This window comes from Falco rusticolus, chromosome 11, assembly GCF_015220075.1.
Source record: "Falco rusticolus isolate bFalRus1 chromosome 11, bFalRus1.pri, whole genome shotgun sequence".
NCBI lineage: Eukaryota > Metazoa > Chordata > Aves > Falconiformes > Falconidae > Falco > Falco rusticolus.
Genome location: NC_051197.1, coordinates 19,188,334 through 19,213,587, shown reverse-complemented (window position 1 = coordinate 19,213,587; position 25,254 = coordinate 19,188,334). Strand labels below are relative to the sequence as shown.

The 25,254-nt window shown below is 39.1% G+C and overlaps 1 protein-coding gene across 3 annotated transcripts; it reads left to right on the top strand.

Moving 5' to 3' along the window:
* Positions 1-3,944: 3,944 nt before the first annotated feature.
* DIPK1A (divergent protein kinase domain 1A) lies at positions 3,945-24,614 on the top strand. Of its 3 annotated transcripts, none has more exons than XM_037403757.1 (5): positions 3,945-4,306; positions 18,810-18,853; positions 19,223-19,330; positions 20,254-20,430; positions 21,843-24,614. In XM_037403757.1, the coding sequence occupies exons 1-5, from the start codon at positions 4,240-4,242 to the stop codon at positions 22,653-22,655; spliced, it is 1,209 nt and encodes a 402-aa protein (XP_037259654.1). In that variant the 5' UTR covers positions 3,945-4,239; the 3' UTR covers positions 22,656-24,614. The 3 variants fall into 3 exon arrangements, with proteins under 3 accessions (XP_037259654.1, XP_037259652.1, XP_037259653.1); XM_037403755.1 differs by having other exon boundaries at positions 3,971-4,306; positions 18,810-18,944; XM_037403756.1 differs by lacking the exon at positions 3,945-4,306 and adding an exon at positions 18,187-18,266 and having other exon boundaries at positions 18,810-18,944.
* Positions 24,615-25,254: the final 640 nt, after the last annotated feature.

Sequence of the window (25,254 nt, the reverse complement as noted above, 5' to 3'; positions counted from 1 at the left end):
AGAGCAGAAATGCAAACTGCTGTTTAGTGTTTGCTTACAATTGACCATTAATGAGGTAATGTCTACCTTCAAATTTTTTCCTCTGAGCAGAGTATTTCTGGAGTTTCCTCAGTCCTTTAATATATAAAGGAATGTAATATATAAAGTTTCCTATTCTGAATTTATGAAGATCTATTTACTCTAAACATGTTATGTTATTAAGACTTATTAGCTGTAATGTTTTCTAGTACATTTTGAATTGTAAACAATATACCAGAAAAAACAGTAGATGTTGTGTGTCTCAAAGCAAAGACTTGCACCTCAAATTAATCAGCATCTCTGAATGTTTAATAATAGTTGGGTCTCATTTCAGTCAAGAGCTACAAATGAGTTACATGCATTTATGTAATTTATCTGACTGTATTAAAACATGATTTTTGAGATAGATATGTTCAAGTAAGATAAAAGTTTCAGTGGTTACAAACAGCCACTTTACTTTGACATAAATCCAAGCCACTGATGAAAGGAACTGGACTGCCTCTAACCTAACTCAGAGGAAGAAAGAATTAAAATTAGTTTTTACTTCAGATCATTGATCTAGATCTTTACACAACAGAAATGGTTGTGCTAACTGAAGGGAGAAGGTAGGCACCAACAGCAAGAGTAAGAGAAGAAGGTGACTCCATCTGCTTCTGCAGCAGGGTGGATTTATGCAAGATTAAAGTGACCATGTGAATATAGCCTTAGAAATGAAACCTGCAGGCTGGAAGAGTCTGTTTCCTTGAATATATTAATGATTTGTTCATAACAAATTAAGTCTTGAGGAAATTGTTAACAGGCTTTGTCTGCTTTCTGGGTAAGAGATGGCTCCACCTATTAATGCACTGGAAGCATTAGCATTTGTAAGAATTTGAATGTGATAGGAAATAATTTATTATGATAAAATTAAAATTAACACACTGATTAAGTCAGAGTTCACAGGAATTTGCAGGAGGAGAAGGAAGTAGAATCTCATTCTGAAGGGAACATCAGGGAAAGTTTAGGTCTAAAGGTTGGATGCATCCCCAGATCTTCATTCTCTTCCACAAAGGCAGGCCTAAGGAAGTAGAGTCTGTGTAAAATCAGACTCCCAGACAGATCTTTGAGCAACCACAATTGATAGCTGGGTAATATGAAGAGAAACCTCTAAATTTTTGTAGACTTTATTCTAGGAAGTGCAGGTGGGCTTATTTTAAGTCATTGTCGTGTTGTATATAGTGTAGATACATTTTTTAGAGGTAATTACAAACCAAGACAAATACTAAGGAATTACATTCCTACTGGTGCTGTAATACTTTAAAATAGCGGTCCTGTCCAGGATCACAGAATGTCTCTTAAACCTATCCAAAGAATAAGAGCGCTAATCCAGGAAGCCATGCTAGGCAGAGTGGAAGTTGTGAGAAAGAAAAGTCTTGTGATTGTTGACATTAGAAGTCTTGCGCTTATTAACATTAGCCAGAGGCTCCCTGCATATAATATGATGGTGAGGAGAGTGTGTGAAGCCTGAGGATTTCCCATGGATTCTCTTATAACAGCATCCAAGTTAAATGAGTATGTGGGTGCAGCTGCTTCAAATAACTGTGTAAGATGCAAGTCTAAGCATCATTGCAGTAAGTTAATGTTTAGCTTTTGTTTAACGTTAAAACCTGTATTACTTGCTCAAGTAACACAGACTTTCTTTGAAAAGAAATTTGATAGAATTCCTTATTACATTTTAAAAGTTGCACATTATACTGAGTATCTTGAAGAATTCCGTTTCTTCTCTGTAGTTTTCTATTCTACTTATTAGTCTCATATTTTCATTTATTATATGTCCAGAATTCCTGAATGCTTCAGCACATGTAACCACTCAGGTTTTTCTGGGTTACTTTTAGTATGCAATAAGCTCCAGGTTGTCATAGAACTGATGGTGAAGGTAAGAAGGTATTATAAAATCACATTTACCTTTTGACAATGTGAGTGACAAACACTGCACTTGTATAATGAACAGTTGATTTCTATCTTATACACAAACCCTGCACCACTAGATAATAACACTCAGTGTTGATATAGCTGGATAAGAAACTGAAAAATTAAAAGGTAGCGATAAATCAGCATAACTTTTACTACTTGGGCATTAAGATATATCAGAGTTTTGGCACTGGCATATGAAAGTGGGTAATGCATGAACTCCAGAATGGAAAGGCATGTGTGAATGGAAAAGCTGCACAGTAAATGATGTATCAGTATGATTTATGTTCTACCTCTGTTGCTTTTCAGCATCTGCCCCCTGGCCTTTAGAATATTCCTTTGGGTTTGCACACCCACTGAATGCCAGATCAGCACGTTACACCTTTTCTATTACTGTTCTAGCTTGCATGGCCTAGCCTTTTATGGGAGTTGCCGCTACTGAGGCTTAACTGGGAATTCTGTTTAACAGGTAGCTGAAAAAGGCTGAAATGGTCTTACTTTTTAGCATTTAGCAAAGCCTGGGCACAAAGAGTACTTGAAGAAGAACTAAACACTTTGGTGCTGGAATAAAGCACCTGCTCTCACAGATGACGAAGATCTCATGTACTGAGTGAAAAATATATCCTCTAATGAACACATGCCAGGAACTGTTTGGATCCAGACATAACAGGAATGAAACACTTAGATCCTTGCCAGCCATATGGAAGACCTGCATTTCATGATGACTCCCAGCCTGTCATTCCAAGGGCTGGCATAGAGCACTGGGTGAAGTAATGGTTTGAGATTATTCAGCAAAACATTTAAATGTTTGCTCTGTGGTCTCCTCTTGTGTTGCCTTTCCGTTGCATGCCCGTAATTGAGCTAAACTTGTGCAAAGCACTGAATTGTAGAGGGAGGTGATGCAGAAAGCACGGCCATCTGGGTCTGCCTGAATAGGAAGAGAAGAAAACACCCTCACTGCGAGAGTCGCTGGCTGTTATTAAAGCCAGGATTGCTTTCACAGGAGTGCCAAATCTTACTAATTAATTTTCAGATTTATACTTCAGAGGGACTCTAGCAGTGATTATATTATTCAAAAAGCAGTCACAGACTGTTCTTGAATCTAGAAGCACAAGCCTCTCTAAATTCTGCAGAGTTTTAATACTTTGTGACCTCCTAACATTTGGTTTCCAGATCCACTCTTTCCTTAGGAGCAAGCCCTGCCAAAAAAAGGTAACTTTTTCTTACAGCAGTATTTTTGTGACCTGTCTTTTCATCAAAGCAGCCTTCTTTGGTAAGCATACTGAACACCAAAAGCCATAACATGCTACATTTATCTCCTCATTATTTTTATCCCCACACCATGGCATGATCCTTTTGCCCAGTCTCACAGCCCAAAATCCCACGAACATGAGTCTCCCAGCCGAAACCAGGGCAGACTGGCTCTGCTGAACACGTTGCCTTAAAAGAAGTCGCGATCAAGTCATAAACACAGGAAAGCAGAACAAAACCCAAACTTTACGTAAGGAAGGGTGATTATACTTGAAGTGTTCCCACTAATTGCAGTTGGACTGGAACTTCTCACTGCGTGCGAAGCATTGAGAGATCCCCTGGTGAAGGAGCAACTGGCCACTTTCCCCTGCTTTATGCGACAGATGCCCCTAATCTGTGTTAATATGGGCCCATGCAAATGCTCCCTCCTTATTTCGGAGAAAATACTGTTGTTTTTTTGTTTAGACTATAACAGGCCCACAGCTGGTTTTAATACCCTGTCCAGTAAACGATAGGAACCTGTTTGCAATCACTGAGACACGTTATTTATGAACGGACTTCTTCATAATTGTCCCCAGACAGGGCCCGAGCACTCTCTAGCGGACATAAGCACCGAGGGGGGACCCGTAGGTGGCTCCCGGGTGGACGAGCCCCGCTCCCGCCCCTCACGGCGGCGGCAGGGCCGGGGCCAGCCCCGCCGGCGGGACGCGGCCGAGGGGAGAGGGGCGGTGCCTCTGCTCGCCCCGCCCCCTCACAGCTGCTGCCGGCCGCCCCTGTAGGCAGCGGGTGGCGGCGCGGGCGGGCTCCTGTGGCGGCGGTGCTGCCCGCCCTTTATGCCCGCTGACAGCTGCTGTCGCTCGGCGGCCGCCGGTGCTTGAGAGAGGGCGGCTGCCGCGCTCGCTCCCTCTCCCCTCGCCGCCGTCGCCGCCGTGCGTGTGCCGCGCCGAGCCGAGCCGGCGGCAGCGGCAGGCGGGGAAGCGCTCCTCGCCGCTCCGCCTCCGATCGCCGCCCGCTGCGGGGATGTGTGATTGCCATGGCGAGGCGGCTCTTCCCGGGGGCCTGGCTCAGGAAACCCCACTACGCGCAGGTAGGCCGGCAGCGAGCCGTCCCCCGCGGCGGGCGGGTCGGCCCGGGCAGGCCGGTGCCAACACACCCTGCCCTCCGCGCTCTCCCCTCCTGCAAAGTTACCTCTGGAGCGGGCGCCCCCCGCAGGGCTCGCCGCTTCCCCCGGCCCGGCGCGGGCGCGGCCGTCGTTCCTTCCCGCCGGCGCCTGGTGGCGGACGGGGCTCGGCTGCGCCGCGCTGCTGCTCGGCGGCTCGGCCGGCGGGAGGTCGCGGCGCCGGGTCTGAGGCGCTGGCCGCGGCCGGCGGGCCCCTTGGCGGCGGGGCACGGGAGCAGGTGGCGGGCGGCCTGGGGGGGCCGCGGTGCCTGTTGCGGCTCCTCCCGCCGGCCGGACCGGGCCTCTTGCCGCCTGCGGGGTGCAGCGAGCTCCGCGGGGCGCCCTCCCCGAGCGGCCGGCGTTGCCCGCTGGCGGGACCTGTTAGGCGGGAGCAGCCCGGCCGCCGGCTCCCTCGCCTCCCTCGGGCTCCCTGGGAATTTCCAGCTGGGCAGTTACTCCCGCGGCTTTGCCAGGGCCCGGAGGATCCCTCATGTTTTCCTCCCCGTGTCCCTCCTTTACACCTGTCGCCGGTGCTGTAGACGTCGATCCCATCAGAGGATGGACTACAGCTTGCACGAGTAGACTCATTTTTTCACGTGTCCTAAAAGAATTTTTGTCTGGCACTTTTCTTTTCCTGTCCAATAGTTAGCTGCCCTATGCATTTATGTATGCGCTCATAGACACACTTTGTATTTACATATACAGGTATGCGTTTGTATTACTTAAGCTATCAGTGTGAGAACGTTTTGGTTGCAAGTGCTGTAGCTAACATGTAGCAGGAAGTTCGACTATGAAATGTTACTCAGTTGCAACCTTATGGTACATTGAGGGTTATTCTCTGGGATTCCTTTTAATGTGTTACATGATATTTTAACTAAAACGAGCATTTGTTGAGGTGGAGGGGATAAATACATTTACTGTTCTTACATATGCTACTTACATGTTCATCATCTGTTGCTATCTTATAAAATGCTTTGTGATCACCGGATTAAAACATGTAAACTTTGTCCTCGTGCATTTTGAAGTCTCAACTGTTTTAATTCCTCATCGTTTGGAACTTTCCCAATCTTATTCTCTTTTTAGAAGTGCCTGAAATGAGATGTAAAATCTAAGGAGAAGTGTACATATATGGATATAATCTTACCCTTTTTAGTTTTGGAGGTGGGTGTTCTAGTATCTGCAAATCTGGGTCGGTATCACTTGACTTTTAATCTAGAAAGGATTACTTTTGATCTATTTACTCAAGCAGATGCTTGTACAGTATTTGGAATCCCATAGGAGAAAGCCTGTGATACAAATAAAAATGAATTCATAATCTACATGCTGCCTTTCAAATTAGGATTTTCCAGATTGTTTGCCTCCTTTGCCTTGATAATCAAGTGTCTCTCTGATCATTATATGTGATGCCTGATAACATTTTTCTTCATTCTTTTTCTCAAAATTTACTTCAAGGCCTTTCAAGCAAAATATGTCATTTTAAAATCTTATGAGAAACAGCAAGACAGCAAAATATTTTATTAGAAAAACCAAATAATTTTTTTTATTGCAGATTTTAAATTTTTTTTTTTTATTGTGCTATTTTTGGTTGTGCTTTCTTAAACTGGAAGCTGTGTTTGAATATTTTACAGATTTGTTTTAGGAGATCTGATAGTGGCTCTGTGAGCATATTTTTCAGTGTTAGACAGTGGATGTATGTTGATATTTGATGCAGCCATAGAATGGCAGCAAGCTGTCAATATATTGGCTCTTCTTGTCAGTGTATGTTGCTGTTGGTACATGACAAATGTAGTCATGGTTTAACTATACTAATCGCTGAGGGCTTTATTGAGATGTGTTTCCAAAGAAGCCAATGCTCTCTAAGTAAATGCTAGACTTCAACTCACTGAGATGTAGCTACAAGCAAGATGGAAAGATCTGTGTAGTATTATCAACAGTATTTCAAGTAGCACATCAGGGAAGATGGTTGTACAATGGAAGGTGTTGCTGAGTGACTTCCAAATTTTGTTGGCAGGTGTTAGACTTTTGAAAACTGTGTTGTGAAGTGAGCTGATAGAACATCGGGTTCTGCAAGACAGAACTTAATACCTGCTCTAGTTTTCCTTCTGTAATAGGAGCAGGATGCTATGAGTTGGTTTGCAACTTATACTCTATGGCAAATGTTCTATTATTATTTCACATGTTCTTTAGCTTTTATGCAGAATGCTAGATCTGTAGGTAATCAATATAAACTTTCTGGCTAAGAAGGATGTGCTATCAAGTATGAGCTCATGTAAAAGGAGCAGGATGAACACTTGGGTGTCTTACCTCAGCCCAAAAACCAGTGGTTAGGGACCCACAGAGTCAACATTAAAGTTTTGCCACAAAACATTAACTCTGAAATACAAAATTTTCCCATTGTTTAGACTGCAAATCATGTAATAATAGTAAAACAAGAAAAAAAAAATCAAACCTGACAAACTTTTAAATGCTACTAAAAGCACACACACACAAAAAATCTAATTGTACTTATAGGATTTTACAGTTGGGTGACTAACACTGTTGGGATTTTATGTTTTACAAGGAACAGTTAGTGTCCCAAATGTGGCAGACATTGTTCTTGGAGTATAGCAATTGTATCGTGAGGGTGACCCAGCAGGATTGCTCATTATAATAATAATGTAAAGAACACTTGCATGCTTGAAAGTTTTCTGGCCTCTAGAAATTCTGGACCAAGTTTACAGACCCCTTGGAAATTACTTTGGTAATATACAAGAGACTGCATTTGAAGGGCCAAAGAATAAACAGATTTCAAAGCCCTACAGAAAGAAATTTCCTATGTCATCTCTTTCCTCTAAGATTTTAATCCTTTTTATGCTTAACCTTTCCTTAAAAGAAACGTGCTGTCCACAGTGTTGGTAGTTATCTTTATTTTGAAAGATATCTCCAATTCTGTTTACTCAGGATATAAATAATTAAAGGCACTAGCATAGTCTTAAGCATGCACTGTCTGCTCTTAAAGATGTGAATGTGTCCAGTACATGACATCCAGACAGCGTGGGCTAATGTTCTCAGACATCATGTCAGCCTACCTGAAATGCATTTTATGATCTGTGAACCAGCCTGAACAGAGAACAAAATAGGATTTCTAATGTGATCAGCCTACAATTTTTAATCTGTTCTGTCCTATTGCTGTTATGTAAAACAAATGGAGTTAGCAACTCTGATTTGGAGAAGATTAATGTGCTATGGTTATGTGGAATACTTTGTGGAATTAAGCTCTCTGTACTATTAAACAAAGAAATGCTTTCATACTCTTTAACTGTAAAAATGTTTTAAGTAAAAAGTACACTTAAAAAACTGGCAAGTTATGTTGCATTTTGATCCATTACTCTCCATATGCTTTGGAGTGCATCCAGGCTTAGGTTTTGCCAGAAGTGGTTTTCCAGTTCTGTTTCAGGGGGATGAATATCTAATTATTATTCAATGCACATGGCTTAGTAGAATATACAAGTGATGGAAGAAGTCAACTGCAATATCATTTTAAGCATTACAAGTGCTTTCCTTCATTCTTGCATTCCCTGGCTTATACTTAAAAGTCTTGATGGGAGAGTGGAGCGGAAATGAGAAATGTGTTTCCTGGTTTTGAACACTTTCTTCGTTTTTTGATAATTTTGGAACTTTCAGTCCTTCTGTTGTCCTGAATATGTTGTTGTTAATAGTTTTCTAGCAGTTTGTCACTACTCTAAATGAAGTCTTTCTGTATGTATTGCTCCCTAATCTCTGTCTTGGACTTCTTGCTCAGAAATGTGTTCAAATGATCTGCATAGCATATGTGCAATAAGTCTGCTGTATGCAGGGTGCTTGAGCACATGTGACCTAACCAGGCTCAGTAGATCCATGTCCCAGCTATGTTGGTACAGCATGTGCACACCAGTTCTGGCACTTCCAGATGAAGTGGACCAAGTGTCTCCGTGCTCCCAGACTGATTCTGGGGAGGAAACAGAAATCTGAGAGGGGGAATATATGGGAAGAAACAGAATAATGATTGGGCCTTTTGTTAAATGTGATAAGGAAGTCCTTATTAGAAAAGTAATTCCCTGTGAAACAAAAAGAGTTGAACCTTGTGGTCTTGTGTAAGGAGATGTATGTTCATGTCAGTGTTCTGAACTGGCAGGACCTAAGTCTTTTGCAAGTCAAAAGCTACGCGACTGCTTTGGCACAGTGCTGAGCCCAAAATAAATCTAGCTTCTCCGGGACTTCCTGCCAAGTATATGATGTAGTCAGATGGCATTTAGGGAGGATTTTCTGTCCAAAACATATCCTCTTTCTGCCTGAGAAGGAGGACAAATTTGGATAAATCCATATATACAGTATTCTATCCTGTACTATGAATATGGTCAATACTCTGCAGTGGTCCTGAGGCCTGCAGACCACTGCTAGTATCTGAGATTATATCAGACGGCATGAGTTTAGTGCAAACTTGCATTAAATAGAACTTTGGTTTAGAGTTTAGTATTTTAAAGGTTCATGGAAGGAGTCAGCAAGAAACTTTGAGGAATTAAGGTTTGTCATACCAGAAGCTTGGGTTCCCAAGCAGTTTTTACACATGAAACAGCTTTGTCTAAAATTGTCAGATTTATTTCTATTGATCTTTCTCAGATTCTACCAGTAGTATTGTGTGCTATTATTTATGTTCTACAATATTAGGGTTATTAAAAATATTTAAAACAAAAAAATAAACCAAAAACCCAAAGCCAACAAAAAAGCACACAACCATCCAACCCCCAGCCTGTCTCTAAAGGAAATCATTGTATCTTATCTTTCAAATTGATGAAAAGTAATCATTAGCACTTATTTGCTATAATTCCTGATTCATAGGAGCTTCCTCTTGTGTAAGTGGGGGGAAATACTGAAGAAAGTTAATTTATTAGAAATAAGTTCAGTAATCGTATTAATAGAAGACATTTTGTAGAGGAAGTCTTGTGGCAGGCTTTAGGAAGATCATTGTCAGAATGGTCTGTAGAAATGAGGATGTGACGAAATAATTTTTAGTTGTCTTTCTAGGTGTTCTGCAATATTTTACTAATGACTAGGTAATTAAATAGTTATGAAGGAGTCACTTCTAAAACCAAAAATCAAATGGAAAAAAAAGTAAATACTCTTTTTACCTTTCTTATTCAAACTCTGCCCCAAGCATCCTGTTCTCTGCAGTTATTTTTTCCAGACTGGCTGCAGCTGTGGAACAATGATCCTTCATGTATTTGCACTTAGTATCTGTAAATGACGTTTGTGTCCTCTTTGTGGTTGCTTGCTCATAATAATCTGCAACCTGTGGGTCTTTTTTTTAAGTTTTATGAGCTCCTGTATCACATAGTTGTTGCTTGAATCACTGAAAATTCCCTGTCATTATATTTGGTATCCTTCCTTGTTTGTGGGTAGAATTTCGTATAATAAAAGAAGTTCTTGCGTTAATTTAAATCTCTGAAAGTGTGTGTGATGGAGTTATAGATCCAGATTTGGCTTCTGTGAGCTAGAAAGCCCTGGAAGACATGCTAGTATGTTGAAGTAAACATACTGAGAAACTGTACTGATGCAAATTTTGTCATGGATTGTTTTTATGCATTGTGTTTGGTATCCAAATGTGGCATGTATTTCAAATTATGATCGTTTCTGGCAAATGTACTTCTCTTTGGAGAAATAAAACTGAAAATTGCATGTAAGAGAAAGCACTTGAACTTGCCAGAAGGCTTGGTGCTTATCAGAAGAAAGGAGGTGTCTTGCTATAGCTCCTGTGTTGATTTGATTACTTTTGGGGGGGCAGTATCCATTTTATAGCAAAAAAAATTATTTCCCCTTACGTTCCTTGTCTCCACACTTGTATAATAGAACGTAAAGGAAATACTTGGAATGCTACGCAGAGTGCAATATGGGGTAAACTGGGGCTCGGACCATATGAATACATCCCCTATACCCTGCCCCAAAGAAGCTAAGTAAATCTAACATTGAACCTTTATGAGTATGATTGTAAGTATTGACGTTCACGCACGCATTTGGCAGAGGATTTTAGTATTGTTGAGATGTAAGGTCGGTTCTTTTACATTGCAAGAATAGGTATTGTGGATGCGGTTAGTTTATAGTTAGCAGCCTTGAAGAGGGAAAAAAGTAGGAAATGCTGTAACTGAATACACTTTGTGTTAACTTGGTCCTCACCAACTCACCCCCCTGCCAAGATCTGCATCGTTGATCCTGCCCTTGTGCTGTAGCCTGCCCTTTTGTGGCTTAAAGGAGAAAGCCATGAACTTAAATGTTTTAGATAAATTATGCTGCTAACATAGGAAACTTTCTTTAGCTTATTTTTAACTGGTACTGTTACTTACTTTCTGAAAGAAATAGTACCTAAACTTACCCGAAGAATGAGACTTACAGAGAAAGTGTTTCCTTCAAGAATATGCAGGGCGTATGTCAAGATACGAGAAGGCTTCTGGTAGGATTCAAAAAAGCTAATTTTGAAGAAACATAATTAAACTTCATAAATGAAAGACACTTGAAAATTAAAGTACATGAGATGATAAAGCACCCAGCTTTGCTACCGAATTCTTAAATTGTGGTGCTTGTACTACAGTGCTGTTTACTTAAAAAAACAAAACCTCAACACATTTCTGGAGAAAGCTTTTATATGTAGGAATGTCATCTGTCAGGTTTTCCAGCTGCTGTAGGTCAAGTGCTGGATGGAGGATAGCAGACTACCATTCTTTCTTGCTCTATATAGAGCATCTCAGTAGCTCTAGGATGAGTAAGGAATGTGGGAGGTTGGGTGGGAAGGAAGAGCACTTACCTGAAACTCCAAAATATCCCCCCCCCCCCCTTTTTTTTTTTTTTTTTTTTTCTGGCAGCAAATTTAGGTAGAATACCATAAGCTGTTTAAAAACACATCCTTTTCAGACTGGATGCTTGAGAGTTTTGTTGCTGGAGGATTATGTGAGTGTGATGGTTGTGTTTGGGATTCATATATTTTATGAAATGCATGGTGAAACTTTGTCTGAGATTAAGTTCACAACGCTACACTGGTGGCATTTAGTTAGACGGAAAATAAAATTTCATGTTGGCTCTGTGGCTGTGCATGCAAGAAGTTAAGGATGGTTTCAGTCAGTCCTTGCCGATGCAGCCATTTGCATTTCAGCCTGGCACATCTTAATTGTACTTAGTCAGCAAGAGGCCTGAAAGCTGAGCTCTGTGGAGTTTTGCTGGCAAAGTCCAAGATGCTCCTCTGACCCCATGCTATACATACAGCTGGAGTGGCAGAGCGAGCATGCGCCTATACCTTAGTTACTCCAGCCCTTTATTTGTTTGACTACAGAAAGCTTCCAGTGAAAATGTTTTTTCATGAAGATGATTCTCAGAGTATATTTAACTGGTTTTGGTTCTGCAGACTCTGCTATGTGGTGGTAACCTTTGACAGGATTTGGGCAAGGGAGTGGCAATAACATTTGCTCGGTTGATGGGAAGTCATTCCTGACAAAAAGATGAGTACAAAAACCTAATGAACATGTCTTCATTGCATAGTCATAATAATTGAATATGATCTGATTTTCTTTAAGTACCATATTTTAAATAAAAATATTTTTGTACCTCTTTTCAGATGCTGCTGTCTTTCATTGTGCTTGCACAGGCAAAGAAGGTCATTCTTTCTGTTTGATGCTGTATCTAGTTACCGAAATGTTTGGTCACAGTAAAAATAGATGAATGACTCACCTAGTTAGATAATCTCAGGAACTATACTATAGAGCACTTATTGGCATTATTACTATGTTGAAATCAGCAAAAAAAAAAATTAAGTTATGAAACGGTGAGTTTTTAGGTAGTATAAGAACAAATAAGTAAATTATTACAGAAGACATAGAACCTGCATGACTGTACTATAGTAGCTCTTATTTTTAAGTGCTAAAAGTAGTAGGTATCATCTGTTCTTCAACTAGCAGAAAGCATGAACAGAACAAAGAAAAAGCCCATTGTGTTCTCTAGATGGACTGAGAAAAATATGGTTGTATGCTCACAACTGATGCAGATCAGGTGATCCCTCAGTCCTGTAGAATGTTTTTATCTACTGGTTTGGGTCACCTCTCAGTTCAAAACTGTGTTTCAGGAGACCTCTGCTGGAGGGCTGTCTCAGGGCTGGTAACCTGGTCTTCCTGGGACAGATCTGCTGGGGAAGAGTAAATCTCGTTTTGTTTTGTGTAGTGTGGGTGTAAGAACTAAACTATGCAAAGAATCAGTCTGCTCTGCTTACAGCTTTCCTTTGGTTCTGGAAGTGAGAACAGGGAGAGAGACGTTCTCCTACTGCTTTGCTATACCACCTCTGCTGACTTCCCAGAGTTGTGAAAGAAGGATGCTTGTGGGTGATAAGTGCATTTTGTGTGTTCAGGACAAGGATTCTGAAGCAGGGAAGTGGTGCTGGGGAAACTGAAGTAGATGAGACACTGAGTAGTGCTGGAAACTTACTTGAGAATGGAAGACAGACAGTGGTAGAAGATTGAAACTGAGGCCAGTGTTGCAGAATCAGATGGAAATAGACTGGAAATAACTGGAAGAACAAGGATAGCAGGTAATGAGTGATTCAAGAGGGGGATACTAAGACTGCCTATGCAAAGAGTTTGAGATGCGTACTGGAAAGAAGAAACTAGTAAGTGAAAATTGTAAATCACTAAACGCAGAAAACGGTCTGGAAGAAAGAATAGATGAGACTGAGTCCACCTGAGCTTGAACTAAGATTTCAGTTCTCTTCTGGAGGGGGTTGGGGGAAGTATTTCTGAACCAATGGTGAAGTATCAGTTCTCACTTATTGCTGGTTCACATGTAGGATGACTTCTACTGCTTTCCATCAGTCTAAGTAGTGTAGTTTGCAAGAAAGTTTGTGATTCTTCATATTGTAAGCATGTAGATGTTATATTTTGTCTCTTTTTTTTTTTTTTTTTTAAGCCAAGAAATTACACTAAAAGTCTTGCAATTCTGTAATTTTTTTTAGTAGTGTTCTTTCAGTGGGAAAGGCTTATGTATGGTGTGTGTGGTTGGTTGTGTTTTGGTTTTTTTTTTTTTTTTTTATGCTACCCAGCCCCTTGCTGTCAGTTTGGGTTTTTTGGTTGTTCTGTCCTCCCTACCCACAGCTTACTCATACGTTTTTCTAAGCTGTTTCTAAATGTGCTGCAAACCACACAGTGTTATTGTTGGTCTCCTTTTGTACTCCATCCAGTTTATATCCATATTGTGGATACCATACTTTAGAGGAAATTACATGTTACTCCAGCTAAGGTCTTTGTGCTTCTGAGGAAAATAGCAGAGATTACTTCTGCCTTACAACACTCTCAATAAAATATCATGAAAGAGGAACTGATTGAAGGAACTATTTGGTCAAGATTTATCAGCAGAAAAAAAAAAAGCAGTTGGTAGTATCTGTCTGTTTTGGTTTTGTTTTTTTTTAACTAGGTAGTTTGAAGATCAAGTCAAATGAGTGTGTTTGAAGGAGTGAAGGATTAGGGATGCATAGCTGAAACACATGGCAGGACTGCAGCTGCATGGATTGGAATCACCTTTGGGTGTTTTGAAACTAACCTTTCTTGGATTATTTCTTCCAAGAGGAAAGGCTGTAATGCATGCTGGTTGTTTGTAATATTTTTATAAGTATTCATAAATTATTGTAGGTTTTCTTGTTAAAAAAGCTGATTTATTTACATCTGCTACAGTTCTGTGTTTTCCCTCCATTTTGAAGCTAGGTAATATTGTTCATCCTGTTGCCATTTTTTGGAACCACTTCCTCCCCTCCCAGGTCTCCCTACATAAGCTTTCAAAGCTTACAGGTCGTGGCTGAGAGTTCACTCTGAAGCAGTATCAGGTTCTCCATTTAATTTTTCTCAGCTCAGTTCTTGATTGTTCACAATAAAACCTTTGCTTAGTTTCATAAAAACTGAAAAACAGTTTGAAATTTTTAATCAGTTGAGGAGCTAGCTGTCCTGGAGACAGAAATCCTCTGCTTAAACATAGATCAGTTAAAGAAATAGATTTTTTTTCTGTTTAACATGGCCCTTGTTAACCTCAGCCCTCATTTGGAGCAACCAAAGGTATGAAGCATTTCAAGCTATGGGTTACAGAAAGTTCACTTGTCCTAGGTGTGTCTGTCAGAGGCTTCTAGCAGTGAAATAGTGATGCAGCATATGATGGGCTTTCAGTCACAAGAAGCCAAGTAAGTTTTTTATTTTGAAGAAAACATGATCTGAAACAACAACTTGTGAGGAAATATTTGATTGTTTGGTTTCTAAATTTGCATTGGTAATTGCTTTATAGGATGCCTTTTTTTTTTTTTTTACGATTTTCTTCAAAGCATCTTTATTGATGGACCATTGTTGTAGTCTAGCATGACAATCTATGTTCCTGTACAGCACTCCTACCTTTCCTTCTCTAATCACATATAAGTAAGAGGGTACTCAAGAACTTCATTTGTTGAAGTGGCTCAAATCTTTGAAAGTTGTTTTTTGGATTGGTTTTTTCCCCAGAAAGTGTGGGTTTGGATATTTGTATTCCATGTTCCTCTTAACCTGTATTTATATTGAAGATGTGTAGTTTCATTAAAGTATTAGACGTCTACACTACCACAAGCAGCCTTTCAGAATTCTGATAGTACTTCTTAGACAGCATAAACAAATCTTTTACATTATTTAATGATAAATTTTTTGTATTTAGTCTTGTTTATGGATGTTTAGAGAAGACCAGGGATTCTATTGGCATCATTTACTGTGGGTGGGTACAATGATTTAGTTTTCAAGTGACTTTTTGGTACATGAATATGCTATATATGTTATGGAAAGGAATATTCATTTTGCTCTCTTCAGCCATTTAAAACATGAATGGTTAAAAAAAAAATTGCTTGCAGTATGTGGTCATCTTTAAACTGTTTTCACTTGCAGCACCGACAGTGGAGGAACAAAACTTAAAAATAAGGCAAATAGGTTTAAAATGTTGTTGGCAAAATTACTTTAGAATATTTCTTGTGGTTTTGCCAAGGTGTGCTATCTTGCAGTTGTGCTGACACAACTGTTTGCAGACTTGTGCTGTGAATCAGGTCAACTTCCTGATTTCATCTCACAAACTGTTCTTTGAGTGTCATTACAATAAAAATGGGCTTCAATATAGAGATGCAAAGAAGCAAGGGCCAGGCAATTTGTACTGTACTGAACAATTTGTATGGTGAAATTGCAGTGTAAGCAAGTCCAAAGATGCAATTGGTCTGTTTCAGTTCTGATTTTTCAAAAGCAGAAAAATTCAGAATGTAACACTAATGAGGGCTGGTCTGTAAATATTTACTTATCAGTAAAGTTCCTCTGGCTGTATGACCATATAATCTTGTGTTATTTCAGCTGAAATACAGAAAATTATGGCTTAGTATATTAAAGAAAATAGAAATTACTTTCTTGAATCTCCAAATGCTGGGCTGTAACTACAATATTTACTCAAAGGCAGAGTAACTGGTCTTGACACAAGGAAAGGTTTGAGATGATAAAGTAGGCAAGTGTGTGTATATGATCCTATGGAAAGAAAACATCCACTTACAAGTCAGACCTCTTGTGTTAGACTTGTATACAAGCATGTTGCAAATGTAATTTACTTCCATAAGATGTCTGAAGTTTAAGATTGTTCCCAAATATGTTTTAGTGATGTTCCTAATTTTTCAGTGAAGCTTTGAATTCTTGTTCCAAGCAAGGTGAAGAGTGTGCAGATTTGAACAAGCTTCAGTAGATCGCATAAAGACAATATTAAAACCCTTGTTCTACTGTAGAAAGAGAGAAATTGTGGTTAGAGCAGTGGACTGTGACTTTTGAGATCTAGATTTAGGTATGAGTCATTACCTGTGAGGCCTTGGGAGAGCTGGTCTGCTTCCACTTGTCCTAAGGACAAGTGTTCACCTATTTTGTATTTAAATTTGAATTGGTGCAGATATTGTGGAAATGTATTCATTAGCATCTTGGAACCACAAACACTTACTTTGATGTGGAATTTCATGGTACTTGCATGTTTTGAAAGGATGTAGAGCATCATGAGAAATATTTATGCTAGAACTGTTCAAAGGCCATGCCAACATGCTTCTGCTTTTCTGTGGAACTTGTTGGGTTACCTTCCTGCATTATTCAGTTTGGGCTTTTTGGTGCTTTTGTTGGGAGGAGTGTGTGATGGGGGGTATGTGAGGGGTCAAGGATTAAGATTTCCTTGGACTGAGGCCTTTGACTTTGGCAGCATTGTATTGTAGGGTCATTTGGGCATAAGGGGTGTCTACCCACTTCTCTCAAAATACAGCCAAAAGGCTCTCAATCTTTCTCTTAGAATGAGCTACGTGGACTTTGGGATTGCTTTTTTACATTTGCAAGTGTTAAAACACCTTGCATGCACCTTCTCCTTGATTCACGATTACCTATTGATTTTTGAAAATTGTTAGGTTATAAGGTGGAATGGTAATAGGATATAAAATCAAGGGCTGAGCCATATAGCATCATCTTTCCTAGCAGTTTTTCTGTGCTGTTTCTCGCATTCCTGCTTCTCTTTGGCATTTGATGTTCCCTACAGAATTGTATGGGGTCAAGATACACTCCCTCTTTTGTCTTTGGATGGAGTGAGTGCCTGTGCGAAACTACACCCTGAATCACTAGATGAGTTAAGATGGAAGAGTCAGAACTCTGGATTCTATAGGAGTAGGACTCCTATACCTAGGGTTTATACTACTTCTGTTAATATTTCAAATAGTCAGCTCTTGTAAGAGGTGATAAACCAAGCTACCATTCAACTGATTTAAACTGTTTCTTTGATCTTACTTTCCTTAAAAATGAATTATGTATTTAGAAAGGGAAATGCATCTTTAATGATCTTCCTATATCTGTTGGAGATTGTTTTCTTTAGTAATATTATTTCTTTCTAAAACATAAAGTACTTAAAAGCTGAAGCCACATTTACAAATTACTATCAAATTGTAGTAATTTGGAACTATTCCAGTGCTTTTTCTCCCATGCAGATGAAGCCATCTGAAATTAGTATGTGTGAGATGGGTTAACCTGGTATGTATGTATGTGGCAGCAAAACTGCTCATTGTTGCTACCTTACTTGGAACCTTTTCCAAATATAGGGAATGGTTGCTTTATGAGGAACAGCTAAGTTAGGACCTGTCAATCTGGAAAAGAGATGATGTGGCAGGGAGACATGTGATGGAGGCTTACAAAATCATGACAGATTGGGAGAGAGTGGACAGAAACCGGTAACTCATCTCTTCCAATATGTGAACTAGGGGATCTCAAACAGAGCTAATATGAACCAGATTTAAGCAAAAGGAAGTCCAGTCCCTGACCTCGGTACAGTGGATAGTAGACCTGTGAAATTAATTGCTAAAGGGTGTTGTGGATGCTAGAAGTTTATGTGGTAGTTTGGTTAAGTTCATGGAAGTTAAATGATTTGTGATTTACCAAATATAGAAAATCACATCTGGCTTAGCAAGTTCTTCTAGAGGAAAATGGGAACACATTTGGGATATATATTATTGGTTTTCACCCTTTGATGGCATCTAGGATCTCATACTGACCCAATATAGCTGGTCTCATGCACTTTCCTTATATCCTGTTGCTAAGCTGATAATGACTTTCTAATTTTTTTCTAATACTGATGTAAGTATCAAAATCAAACCATTAGCACACCAGACTCTGGGGGCAGGGATTGGGAAGAAAAAGATAAAAACGTGCCTCCTCCCTTATAAGGCGCTTAACTCTCCCTCAGTTCTTGATTTATAGATACTTTTTTCTTCTCTTCCTAGTGAAAAATGTAAATTTGAGGCCACATAAACAACAGGGAAGTCTTGTATACAGTTATGGAAATGCCACTGAAGGTGAGGCTGGTGCAGAGGAATTTTACTTGCCTCATTAAATGATGTCATTTCAAGGAAGAAGAGGGAGACTCAAGCACATGGAACCTGTCCCTGATACCCTCCCAGCTCACTGTGTATCTATCTTGCATATTTATACGTTAACACAGATTATTTTTTTGACCAGATGCCTGGTCTGTTGGATTTGGTTTACTGGGAGTGGAACACAAATAACTGGTCTTAGAGAAAAATGCAAGCAGTTGAGCTCTGGCAGTTTATGATTTTGATCAAATTGATTCTTGCAGTCTAGCTTGCCCTATGAGGTTCTGTCACCATTTCTTCTGTTTATTTATATCTTAATTTTCCTTCCACCTACATAAGTCAAACTGACCTCCCCTATCGGTTTTTCTCACTGAAGGAAGTGAAGGTTCCTTGTAATGCAGTCTGCTTGTTTTATCACTATGGAAGTCAAATTCTTAAAAGTTAAATAGTAAATCATGTTTGTTTCTATCATTCTGATTACTGCTGCATGAATTACAAAGAATATTTTCTCTTTGTGTCCTCTAGGTACGTTTCTCATATATGCGGATGAAGTATCTCTTCATCTCTTGGTTAGTAGTATTTATTGGCAGCTGGGTTACCTATGTTCAGTATTCCACCTACACAGAACTATGCAGAGGACATGACTGTAGGAAAATAATAGTAAGTATATATAGCATAGCTTTCTTAAGTGTTTGTCTTGACTAATTCCACAGCCAATTCAGTCAGCACCACATGTAAATTAATCAGATTCTGATATTCCATCACATTGAAGTTAGATTACATTTTTAATTACAGATAAAACCAGTTATGTTTCTTAACATTGTTTTGGTGTAGGGTTATTAAAATTGTTTTCTTAACAGTCAGGTGTTGGGAGAGCTATAGTTATTTCATTCTTTCTTGGGCAATTTGTTAAATATTTTTCTCCCTGTTTGTTTCAGTGTGATAAATACAAGACTGGAATTATTGATGGGTCAGCATGTAGCAGTCTTTGTGCTAAGGAAACATTGTATTTTGGAAAATGTTTGTCAACAAAGCCCAACAGCCAGGTATGGCTTTACTCATCCAAACTTTCTGGTTTTGTATTTCCCACTGAAATTCATTGCCTGGAACAGGGGTCCTCAAACTACAGCCTGTGGGCCGGATATGGCCCCCCAGGGTCCTCAATCTGGCCCCCGGTATTTACAGACCCCCCCTGCCCCCCCCCCCCCCCCCATCTCCCCCCTCTCCCCGCCGGGGGCTGGGGGGGAAACCAAGCAGCCGCAGATGACTGCCTGCCACTGCATCCATGCCCGGCCCCCTGTTTAAAAAGTTTGAGGACCCCTGGTCTGGAACATCAAGTAGACCTTAGTGTCAGCAAACTGTGTCTATTTAATACAGATTATTTCAAACTCTGTTTGCTGTGACATACAGAGCATGTTTATGTGTGTGTATATAATGTATCTATATATAAAATACATAGGTATTGTATATATCTTTAATAGTATACTATATACAATAGATACCTATATAATATTACATACAGGTTTATTTATATATATTATTCCTGGATGTAGGGAGTATATTGTTATTTTAGAATACATATATTTTGGAAACATTTATATATAAAAAATACATAATTACACTGGATCCTTCCATGGTTTGGTAGAATAACTATAGTTTTGTATAGCACACTACTCTGCTATCCTCCTTCTCAAATAGAAGCAGCAGCTCTTAACAACCTGTGCAAAGGCAGCAGTAATGTCAATATAATATTTATCAAGCTGTCTGTTGTATTTTGACAAACTAGTGTCTCCTGAGCAGCTGCAGTAGTGCATTTGAAGTTGCCGTTGTTTGAATGTGCTCTGCACAGGACTCCATTTTCTAATCTGTGTTGTTGCTTGACACCTGAAACAGTGGTTGGAGTACAGGTGGTCTTTAGGTGATGGACTTCTACAGTGTATTTTACCTTTTTCCCTCTTTTCCTGCATAGATGTATTTAGGAATCTGGGGAAATCTGCAAGGTGTTATAAAATGCCATATGGAAGAAGCTGCTAGACTGGATTTTGGTACTGACCCAGAACCAAGGAAGGAAATAGTCCTGTTTGATAAACCAACAAGAGGAACCACTGTTGAGAAATTCAAAGAAATGGTATATAGTCTTTTCAAAGTAAGTATACTTATTTATATATATTTATTCTATTTTAACAGAAAGGCTTATTTTCCTGCAGCTGGCGAGAATGCCCTATTCTATGAACCTTGTTCAAGTGCATGTTAGAAAAATAACCAGCACAAATTTTTTTTTTTCCCAGAGGCACTTATCTTGAAGTAACTAATTTTCTTAATTTTAAATCTTTTTTTTTACTACTTTTCTTTACTTTTCAACAGATGGAAGCTGGTATGAGTCTTGCATATCTACAGATTTCACTTGTATTTGTATAGAAAATATGGTAAAAATACTTGGGAGAGGCAGGGGAGTTGAGTAGTTTTAGTGTTCTGGGGTTTTTTTTTCTCCTTGTGGGATTATTGTAGCTGAGTACAAAGACTGAAACGCAATTTGAAAACTGTTTCATGCTTGGAAGAGTTACTATGTTAACTGAGCAGCAGGACTCTCAATGGGAATAACCAGCCACGCTTCTCACACTTCTCTTGGTGTTGTATTAATGTGATACTTATTTCTATTGCCTTAATGCTACCCCACAATTCTCATAAAATGGAGTAATCACTCTGATGCTGTGTCAATACTGTTTTGGGTTTTATTTCTTAAAATTCTCTTGCTGTTGTCACAGTTCCTATGTCTCCAGTGATGGAAATAATGCTGTTCTAACTGAGTGAGCAAATGTGTACACATGCACACACATGTAACATAATTACGTAAAACTGATGACAGTTGTCATGCATTACAGTAGCTTTTTCCCTAAGAAAGGGTGAGCAGCAGGTGTTTTGAGTAGTTTTCAGGAGAATCTGGGAAAAGTTCATATGACTTTGTGTGTATTTGTGGTAGTTGAAAATGCAACAGTTCTGATTCCAGCAATGGTATCTTTCTCTGTATTGATACGATGGAGGTGGTTACATCAAATAACAAAGTTTTACAGTACACTTATTGTATGGGATTTGTACCCAGTGTGCCTTGGTACGTTTTATAGTTGTCCAAAATATATTTGACACTACTGTAATTTCTCTACACTTGTAAGGTTTAGTCATCTGAAAACTAAACCTGATCTAGATGTTTAAATTCTACATTTTTCTGTGAGAACATTTAACACGCTACTTGCTATGATTTTTTCTAGACTGATATGACCAAGAACAGTATTTGAATTTTAAATGTTTGCATTTTGAAATGCAAAGAACGCTAGTACTCTAAGATCATATACTTGGTGCCTTTGAAAACAGAACAGAAAACAAGCTCTTCAGGCATCTGATAGCAAGTCCTATGACGTTTATAATCAATGAAAACTAGAATGTAACATAACATAGCCTACCTTACTATCCACAGAAAGAGAGTAAGAAGAGGTAGAATGACAGGTGGATTGGTGGCAGTTGATGAAATCATACTTAATCTTTTTCATTTGTTGCTTTTAGGCAAAATTGGGTGAACAAGGAAATCTTTCAGAACTGGTTAATCTCATCCTATCTTTTGCTGATGGAAACAAAGATGGTAGAGTTTCTTTGCCAGAAGCAAAATCTGCATGGGCACTTCTGCAGCTAGATGAGTTTCTGTTAATGGTGATGTTGCAGGATAAAGAACATACTCCCAAGCTGCTGGGTTTTTGTGGGAATCTCTATGTGACTGAAAGAGTTGAATATACCTCTCTCTATGGAATCAACCTTCCATGGATTATAGAACTTTTCATTCCCTCTGGCTTCAGAAGAAGCATGGACCAATGGTTTACTCCATCATGGCCAAGAAAGGCAAAAATAGCTATAGGGCTTTTAGAATTTGTGGAAGATATTTTCCATGGACCTTATGGAAACTTTCTTATGTGTGATACAAGTGCCAAAAATTTGGGATATAATGATAAATATGATTTGAAAATGATGGACATGAGAAAAATTGTGCCAGAAATGCATTTGAAGGAAATGATTAAAGATCGTCAGTGTGAATCAGATTTGGACTGTATTTATGGTGCAGACTGTAGAACTCTGTGTGACCAAAACAAAATGAGATGTACCACAGAAGTAATTCAGCCAAATTTGGCAAAAGCCTGTCAGCTGCTTAAAGACTATCTGCTTCGTGGTGCTCCTTCTGATATCCATGAAGAACTAGAAAAACAACTGTACTTGTGTATTGCTCTTAAAGTCACAGCAAATCAGATGGAAATGGAGCATTCTTTAATACTGAATAACTTAAAAACTTTACTGTGGAAGAAAATTTCCCATACAAATGACTCTTAGCTTCTCCACCAGCAGAAGATAACATTGATGCCTGCCACTAGAGGTGGCCTATCACATTTGATAAAAATGATCTGCAGCATTTTTTAAAGGTTTCTTTACTCAAGATTTCATTAATTGCTCTTATAACTCTTGCCCTTCAGTCAGTACCTTTAAGATAGGGCTTCTCAAAGAACGAACGTGCCACTGAATGATCGGGCAGAGGCCAGAAGCACTTCTGGTGTTCCACTGCTATGTTACGGAAACAAAACCCTTGCATGCTTGACTGTTCTGTGCACTTTGTCAGATCTTTAACAGGATGAAAAGTATTTACTGTGCCACTACATCAAGTGATGGAACATCTTCTAATTCTGTGCAAATCATTGCTCACTTGTGAAATACCTGCATAAGACTTTAATCTTAAGTAGTTTTATGAAGAAACACCACTACTGCAAATAATGTGTCCAAGTCCAAGCTGCTGTTGTGAATAAACTGAACTGTTGAGATTGAAGTTTACTAATACCTTGGCACGGCAGAATTTGCACATTAATAATTTTAAAGCTGTGGAAAATTAGGATTTTACTCTAGAACTGACAGGTTGTAATATGAGACTTAAATCAGATTCTGTTTACACCTTGTTACCTCATGCTTACATCCTGAATGTTTAAGTAGTTCAACACTTTTTAAATCCTCACACAGCAAACCATGTTGGGAGCCAAGAATATTAGGATGTTATTTTTTACAATCATGTACATGGTCTAGAAGCAGTATCAGCATCCATTTCAAAAACTGTAGATTATCGTACTTCAGTTGAAGCATTTAACTCAAATTAAACTGTAGCAAACATGGAAAAGTAAGGAGTTTGTGGAGTGAGCTATTGCATGGGAACTTAATTTTTAATAATACTGATAGCAGAAATAACCAAGCAGTTAAAAAAGGAAACTTGCATAGCACAGGAATCTGCTCTAGATGTGAAACGAGTGATAGCTGTGGATAAAGTTTTGACTCTTTACTGTCCCTCCAGATTTGGGTACAGACTTGTCCTTAAATTCTCTTGAACTCTTGTGGGATGTATATAAGCCAGAGCTAGACCTGAACTGCGGGACACAAGCTAGATTGCTCAGGATCATGGAACACTGCTTAAATGAGCCTGTGAGACAGTAACAGCTAGCATTGAGGTGGAATTTAAGTGAGCTGTAGTGTTACTACATTTTTTTTATAGTAGCATCTATGAGTCACTGTTAAGTCTTGAGTAAATAAAACCATCTGATCCTGGCATTCCATATGGCATGACCAATGTACTGCCTTTAATCTGCACCTGTTTTTTCTCAGATTTACATCTGTTTCCAATTACTCAGAACTGGATATCCATAAAACACCTTAACATTGTCCTCAATACTTAAAAGCATTTTTAAAATAAACGTTAACAATTAGGTAGGAAGTGGTTTTAGTAGCAGTCATCCTCGCCCTTTAATTCATTTTCAGCATAGTTAAGGACAAGCTTTATTTAAATATTTGAAGGTTCTTAATTCCTTTAGCTATCCTGTATTAAATGCTTTCCTTAAACAATTTAAGTAGAAGACCAACAAACTCATTTTTCCATACCGTAGTACGCAGCTTGGGTTAAAAGTGTTATTGTTTTGTAAACACTGGCTTTTTCATTTAAGAATTACTGTGCTAATGTGAATTATCGTCTCTTAACTTGATGATGTCCTCCAACCACAAGCTAGTAAGTATCTGTAGCCAGGAATACACTCAAGTGTAAAGTGGTCATGTTCGTGGTGGGAAAAATCTGACTGTAGTTGCCAATAGGTTTTTGGGCAGAGAAGATTATGGAACACAAAATGATGTTGGGTATTTTAAACAACTGGAAAACATGTTTAATAGTGCAGTTTGTGGTACAGAATCTTCATTTCTATTGCTGTTGCATAAAGTTGAACCTTTCATTGGAGGAAAAAAAATATACTTTTGTTTACAATCAAAGGCCTCCTTTTGTCTTTCAGTAGCCGTACTTATCATATATCAGTATTTTAAAGCAATACATTCCCTGTAGCCTACTTGACTCATGTTTTAACTGTGCCAGCAACTCAGTCTAAGGGGAAATAAATAACAAATGCCGATGAAATTGAGATGTAAGAGAAAATAAGGGATGGGGTAAGTTATGGCTTCTGTAATAAAGCATATATATGTTCCATTACAGTGAATTCACTTTATTCACTGATGAGACAGTGTGAAATAGTTCCTATTTCAACAGCAGCCACAGCCTGCAGCTCTGGAAGTGCTTAACTTCAGTTACTGGAAGAAGCTTAAATACAGGAATACCTGTCTGTCTAATTGAAGTATCAGGTACCGTTAAGTCACAGTAGGGAAAGTGTTGCCCTTTGTGTTCCCAAAAGCTTAAGTCTGCCTCTGGACAGAGGCTTTAAAACCTACTGTGAAGATTACTGCTTTTTTCTTAAGATAAAATACAGCTTCTTCCAAAACTGTAAACATGCTGAAAGAAAGAGTACAGGACAGGTTTACAAACTCAATCTTTCTGTACTTTGAAGCAGCAAGTTCTTACATCTGTCTATTAATACTACTCAAAAATTACTGTAAGAAGGGGAAATCAATTTGATTAATC